This window comes from the organism of the source record quoted next (genome assembly GCF_019968985.1).
Source record: "MAG: Porospora cf. gigantea B chromosome Unknown PgB_NODE_1165_length_7388_cov_126.017, whole genome shotgun sequence".
In the NCBI taxonomy this organism is placed as follows: Eukaryota; Apicomplexa; class Conoidasida; order Eugregarinorida; family Porosporidae; genus Porospora; species Porospora cf. gigantea B.
In genome coordinates, this window is record NW_027178552.1 from 232 (window position 1) to 7,388 (window position 7,157).

The 7,157-nt window shown below is 56.1% G+C and overlaps 1 protein-coding gene across 4 annotated transcripts; it reads left to right on the forward strand.

Moving 5' to 3' along the window:
• Window positions 1-355: 355 nt before the first annotated feature.
• Window positions 356-6,866, forward strand: KVP17_005160 (uncharacterized protein; the record flags this gene model as incomplete). Of its 4 annotated transcripts, XM_068514957.1 has the most annotated exons (7): window positions 356-908; window positions 1,333-1,687; window positions 1,714-2,249; window positions 2,278-2,503; window positions 2,542-4,293; window positions 4,324-5,365; window positions 5,436-6,866. In XM_068514957.1, 7 exons carry the CDS (start codon window positions 356-358, stop codon window positions 6,864-6,866), a joined length of 5,895 nt encoding a protein of 1,964 aa, XP_068379359.1. The 4 variants fall into 4 exon arrangements, with proteins under 4 accessions (XP_068379359.1, XP_068379361.1, XP_068379360.1 ...); XM_068514960.1 differs by lacking the exons at window positions 356-908; window positions 1,333-1,687; window positions 1,714-2,249 and having other exon boundaries at window positions 2,364-2,503; window positions 2,542-4,215; window positions 5,403-6,866; XM_068514959.1 differs by lacking the exons at window positions 1,333-1,687; window positions 1,714-2,249; window positions 2,278-2,503; ... (1 more) ...; window positions 4,324-5,365; window positions 5,436-6,866 and having other exon boundaries at window positions 356-928.
• Between the last annotated feature and the right edge of the window lie 291 nt (window positions 6,867-7,157).

Consider the following 7,157-nt stretch of genomic DNA (forward strand, 5'->3'; position numbering starts at 1 on the left):
GACACTGAGAGAGCAGGCTTCAAAAGACACTGATAGAGCTCCTCCATAGAGGGCGAGATTGCCAAAAGACAGAGTAGGAATGATCCAACAACTGCTTCGACAACTGTTGCCGAGTTACGACTTTTGTGTTTTTCATCCTTCGTAGAATCCTTTTCGAAATGGCTTTTCTTGTGCAATCGATCCATTCCATTCGGAACCAAGGCGCTTGATGACACAATCACTGTAAAGTGGAGAAGAAGCGCAGAGACGACACTTGACCGAAATTGACGCCCTTAGCTGGTTCCAACTACCATCGCCCTTAGCTGGTTCCAACTACCATCGCAAACTGATGAGTGCGATCAGATTTCGGTTTCGAATGATGAATCTCTTTCTTCTCTTGTGGCTCCTGCCAATAGTTAAAGGTTGCGAAGGACCTGTGTGCCCCGACTCCACAGGGCAGCCAGCAGCTCGTAACCTCCGGAAGAACATCCAAAGCCATGACAACGAAAAGCTCACGGAGCTCAACCGCCTCGACGATGCCGTCCAAACCGAATGGGATAAAAAGGCTGGCAAGGGTGGCGCCCCCACGACAACAAAACCCCCATCGGACGGCGAGCACAGCTGGGAGTACATGCACATGTGGGGGTTCAACGAGTGGGTATGGTTCTCGTTTGGCCTCTTCGTTCTTATCGCGGTCATCGTGGCTGGAGCTTGTTGCTGTTGGAAGCGTAAGAAGGCCAAAACGGAAAAACGCAGTGTTGACGAGGTTCAAGAAGACAGCTTTGATGCGTCCAACACCCAAACGTTAAAAGAGCGCGTCCTGCGCACCCTGAACTTACGGTCACGCGAAGCCCCACGGGATGACATCGAGGAAAGACTCCAGCAGCACGAAAATCGCCGGAAAGCGCAAGAGGAGCTTTTCTTGTCAGGTGAGTCCGAGCGTGCATGATACAAATCCACCAAAAACGATGAACTTCGACTCCGCGACGTTCTTGAAGCATTTCTACTCCTCCTCCGACCCCGAGGTTGACGCCCTCGACAGGCTCCTGCGTCACTTACGGCCTGAGAATCGCCAGAGCCTCTGGATGACTCACCACCGAACAGATACAGTGTGTGGTTGTTGCCGGAGGTGTATGTTCTTGCAGGAGTTGGGAGAGTTTCGTGAACTAGCGGGTGCTGGAGGGTGCGATTGTGCGCCGCACATTTGCTGGCACAAGTAAGCGGCTCAAGCGGATACCCATGTCCATATTTCGCACGTCTATTCAGCACAAGTCGGCCTTTCTCTTTCTTCCTTTCCCTCTTTGTTTTGTAGAAACTCGACGAATTCACCAGTTGTGATGTCCAAATCCGCAGCACAGAAAACTGTTGCCACTTCCTTGGAGGTCCTCAGACTGGCCTCCACGAACGCTGTGGGTCTCTATCCCGGCCCCTCGCAGTTACTACACCCTCAGAGGCTACGCAAGGCATTGGCCAATCTGGCTGCGTCGGCTGAGGTGGTCGGCAGTTCTGTGGTCAATGCGGAAATTCGCCGGCAGCTTCTAGAGTTCGCCTGTTCAGGGCCCCCCGCCACCTTAAACGTGATGGTTCTGGATGCTCTGGCCTCCATGGTGGCTAGAGGCGTGTATCAACCGAGTGCTGTGGCTGAAGCTTTGACGTCGTGTGTAGCGGGAAATGAGGACGCCATAATGGCGATCACCTTGGTGGACAAGTGAGCCTCCTTTCATCGAGACACAGGTTTCTACCCCTTCTTGATTGTGCCTCCTCGGAGACTTTGGTCAGACGAGTGCTTACGCCCCGGCCCGGGCTTCTTTCCGCATTGTTGGTTGGCGTTGGTCGGAGACGGCGATCGCCAATCGATAATGCTTTAGCGGTTGTGACGGCGTGTTTAGAATTCGATCAAGACGGAGAGGTACTACTTTTCCTGGTGGGACGAGGTGCGGACTTCATTGAGCTTGCGCCTAGGGCTCTTCTCCGAGTGCGAGACCCCTGTCGACTGCTGCAGATTGCTCCTTCGGTAGCACGCGTGTCGCTCACTCCGCAGGAACTGAGCCTTCAGGCGCTCGAGCTGCTTGCGGACTGCCTCCACGACGAGTATTCACTGCCTGATCCTAGCCTTTTCGAAATCTGTCAGCCCTCCTCTGCTGTAGGAATGTTGGTCGCCCTAATGAGCCTTCTTCGGTTGGAGGTTTGCGAGCTGCGCCCAGTGGCGGCATTTCTGCTGCGAGGGTGCGAACTTGTGACGGATAGGCGAACCGGGGTGATTCGTCACGGTAGGTCTCCCTTGGAGCGTATACCCAGCTTTCCAGGCGCTCACCCATTCGTGGCGCTGGTCGTCAGACCCGGCGCTTGCTGCGCTTCATACAGAGTTCGGCCTGTCCCCTGTGATGGACTTTTCCCCCCGTGATGTTCCCCCTCTTCGCCTGACTCACTCACATTGCTACCTGGCTTGCCTTGACGCGTGGCTTGACGTGGCCGACTTCAAGGATACTCGTAACCTTGTCACCTCGGGTTCTCTGACCACACTGTAAGCCACCCCTCCCCTCACCTGTCACTTCGTCCCAGCTCCCGCGTTCTCGTCTTGGCTTCTCTGAGCCTTCGCCTGTCTGACCGTAGCGTGGCCGTGTCACTAGCGCCTTGTGCCGTCCTTGTGTGGCTGCACCAAACCTATCTGCCGGCTCTCACGTGTCAGCCCGGTTCTGACTGGAGGACTCTATCCGGATCCAGTGTGTACGGTGAGGAGCTGATCGGTCCGCTGGTGGCCTTATCGCATGCCGCATTCACCGCCGAAGATGTGGTGGCGCCCGTCGTGTTGGTCGCTCTCGTTGGCTCTCTCGGAAAAGCGAAGGAACTCGTACAGCCGCTATTTCGGCTGTTGTCGTCGCACTCTTCAAGTTTCTTGGGACGCGTCGGACTGCTGAGCCTCTACCTTTCAGGCAGCCTCGCGTCATCGAAGATGGCTCAATCTTTGGGTGGTGACGAACACAGCCTACTTCTGCTCCGGCAGATGTCAGTGTTTCGTCCTGTGGAGTCCTATTCTGTTGTCGCGAGGCACGCGTCATCAACGATACTTTCCCACCCCAATGACTCATTGATGGCCCTCCTGCCTGCAGTCTTGGCGGGAGAAGCAGACCCCGAGCCCGTCCTCAGACGCTTCCACCGCAATGGTGCATGGACCCTTTGCGACTCTCTGGGGGTGCTGGCGTTGTGCAGCGTCTTCCTGGGTCGGGAACTCGAGCCACAGCTGGTCTTGCGTCTTAAGGAGCAAACTGACGGTGGATTCACGGAGGAGCCGCTGCTGCGTTCAGCCGTCGCGTCCTTGTTCGCAGCGACTGAAAGCCACTCGCCGTCTGTTAGGCGTTACGCCTATCGCATCCTCAGTGGACTTCTACCCCTAATCCTCAGGGTATTCCATTCCGGAGATGACGCAGTGTTAGCGATACTCCCAAGCAAGGATTGCCTGCAGCCGTCCTTTGTTGAAACTCTCCGGTCAAGAGAAATCCACCCGCTATGTGTGGATGCGGCCAGAGCACTGATGACCGACGTTCTCTTCCTCGAGAGAGAACATCTTGGTCGACAGAAGATACAGCTTCAGCAGGGGCCATCTCCACTTGTTAAGCCTCTGAGCCTGCTGATGAACCCCAAGAAATTGCAGGGTGACGTCAGCAAGATCTCTGTGGCATGCTACGGCGACCTTTTTCTATTCTCCCCCCAGGGGCCTGCGAATCAACCGCAGGACAAAGCGAAGATCTGGACGAGATTCGCTTCGAACCTCACCAAACTTCTGAAGGACTTCCGACTGCCACAGGGCACCTCCATGATGGACCAGGCATTCGCCGAGACTTTGGTGATGGAGGGATTCATCCCCTATGTCCGCCGATACCTGGCATCGTCTGCCCAGGAGGAGTCGACTCTCAAAGACTTCATGCTGCAGCGGCTGTCTACCCAAATAACGGTTCCACTACTGCTCGTAAGCGCCGCAGTCAGTGTTGTTCTGCAGGACGCGAAATGGTTGCTCCCCACGCTGCAACGAGAGCTGATGGGTCCTACGACACCCGCCGCCTTCAGCTGTCTTGCAGTCTTGCTACGTGAGGGACTTGAGACGTGCGAGTCCTGGCACGCTTTCCGAGCGCTGCTAGGTCTCAAAGGACATTTCTCCTCCGAGACGGCAGTGGCTGTGCAGAAGTTGGCCGATTTGGTGGCGGCGGAGATGTCGGATGTGCCTAGACTTCAGAACGGGTCAGTCGACATCCTATTTAATCTCTTCCGTCCATTTACATCTTCTCTGAATAGAACGTTTATTCTATTAACCAGAACGTTTGTTCATCGCAATTAATGCTGTTCCAGCAATCCTTCTGACGTGTCGTCCTCCCTTGTGTCGCTGCTGTCCTCAGAGTCCCAGGCTGTGTGGCTGGCTGCTGGTGTTTTCCCTCGAGATGAAAACATGACCTCCTATCTCCTGAAGGCTGCCGCTGTCGAAATCGCTGCCAGCCCCCTCAACCGAGCGACCTATCTGGAACACTTCATCAACCTTCTCCAGTCCCTAGATGCCCCCGTATTCGTCGCCCACGCCTGGAATCTCGTCGTACAGGAGTCCTTTGCGTGTGAAGGCACCCATACACGTCTCTCTGAGATTCTGCTTCCGGACGCCTCAATATTCTATCTCGCCCCTGCCCTGCCCCGAATGTGGGAAAATCACCTGACTAAGGCCCCATCATGCCTGAAGATCGACACTTGCGACCTCTCAGCAATCCTCCAAACACTTGACCTCTACGCCATCATCACTGACCGTAACCCCGAGGTCGAGCCTGTTGCTCATCTCGTTCGAGGCTTGACACTGGTATCCGATATGCATCAAGTGGAGTGTCCCGGACTGCAGCGATTGCATGCCACGCTAAGTGCCGCGTTCCTGCCTTGTAAGGTGTCCGCGCTGGTGAAGGCCCATTTCCTACTATCTGGAGCCTCCGCGTTCTTCGGATGCCCCGGAGCCTTTACGTGGAACGTGAACGCCGGGGGGCAAGCCATGGACAGCCACAGGATCCTTGTGGGGATTCCGTCTGCAGAGGACAACGAGTCGTCCCGAGGCACAAGCGCTGCGCTCTCAAACTTTCTCACCTTTGGCGTAGACACTTTGTCTGATTTCCGTAGCGTGGCGCGCGCAGCACAGGCGGGGGTACTCCTGAACGTACTGCGGACTTCACGGAGGCCCGTTGCCAATGTGGACGCGCTCCCGGCGGGACTTATCAAGCAGTCATTGCTGACATTCCGGGGTCGCGACCACACCTATGTCTCTGCGCTTGCAAGGATTCCAACGCTGCCACCATTGAATCTTGCTGTGTTGGTCGGCGAAATGCAAGCAGACATCGAATTGAGCATCAAGCGGAAAATCGTAAGCGTCGAGCGTTGGCTCTCTCACACCTTTCCAGGACGAAGCCGGAGCAGTTGACATGCCCACGCAGAAGAAGTGGGTTGATTTGCAGGAGTTCTGTTTAGCCCAATCACTCACCTCGCGACACTTCTCCCAACTTCTTTGTGCCGCAGCAGACACCTTACGAACCGCGCGGTTGCCTTTCAGTTTCATGCACCACAGACTGCTTATTGGACTACTTCCGTACATGCTGTTGACATGTGGAGGACCTGTGCTCCAACGCCTGCTGGTCGACTTCGTGGTGTGCGGTGACGATGAGCCCCTAGCGTCCACCCTTCTGGGCCTTTCCCGGTTCGCACACATCCACAACGCCCTAGAAGCGCACGACAAGAAGAGCGACAACCACGACGAATCTCACCGCCGCACCCTCGCTCTGCTGCCTCCGGCCTGGCGATGTCCACTGATAACAGGCGTGTATCCAGGACAGCTGCTGTCGGAGAGCATCAAGATGAAAGCGACATTGAGCGGACTCTTGCCGAGAATGGTGGCTGAGGGGACTTTTGAGGGATGTAGTAACGAGGTAGTCAACCGGCTGGGCGACCTGCTACTTCTTCTGCAGGTGTACCCGCCTCTGAACGTCATAGTGCGGGCACCACTAGTACTGGGGAAGCTAACACTACACGACGTCTACACTGCTGCACAGGCTCTCCGTGCTCTTAGAGAAGGAGTGCTGTCTGGTGTCACGGATGTCTTGCAAGCTGGTTTCGTGCTGTCTCAACTGATCCGCGACGACCCCGTACCCCAAGTGGAATTGCTGCTCGCAGCGCTGGACCTCAGCACAGTGGATCGATCCCTGGTCCTGACGCTGATGGACCTAACCTCGTGCTTCTTGCTGCTGCCAGATATAGCACGGCAGGTACTGCTGCCCCAACTCACACCTTTGCAGACCAGTGAAGAACGGTCGATCCCTGACGGCCTTGTATACGACGACAGCTTCCAATGGCTGGAAACCCAGGGACCGTCTTCCCAGTGGACCCAGTCATACCAAGCCGCCTCTCTGCACTGCATGTCGTTCCATGACTACAGATTCGGCTCAGGGCGGGACTGGACTCTGCTGGGTCCGCTGGGGGCGCTGGAAATGAGACCTGCCGGCACGCGCCAGAGCAAAACAAGCGATGCGTGTCTTCCGGTGCTCAGTAGCACCCGAGACCTCCAAGTCCCGAAGCAAGTCCAGATTGACACCGCGCTCCTTCGGACCGATCTCCACCTGGAGGTGCATGTGCATAGGTCAGACTCGGTTGGAGATCTGCTGCTGGTGAACTGCGAGCCCGCAAATCGAAACGTGGTGCTGAATCGAGCGCTTCGGGAGGCACTTCAATGCCAGCCGCGACCGCCGCGAGCCTTCTCACACACAGAGTTTTCCAGCCAATTGGGCCCGCTGCTCCGAAAGGTTCTTGCGAGATGGCTCCTCAAGCATGGCAGCTCCGAGGCCTCGAGAAGATTCGTAGATGAGTGGTCTTAGTGGATTTAATCGTATATTGGTCAGGGATGTCTGAAGGAGGTGATACATTGCGGAGTTTGCAGTACGACCCCGAACGGTACAATCCGAAGTCCTCCAGAACTCAGTTTGGCCAGTATGATCCCGCTCGATATCTCGCTAAAGCGAGTGACCGATTCGAGTTCACAGCCGCCGCTAGAGCAATGGAGGGGAAGGCGAGGCATCACCAATCCGAAGGGTACCCAAGAGACTCTCCACGAGACATCTCTCCTGGGCCCACCCCCCGCTCGACCACGCAAAGCCCGATACCCACCC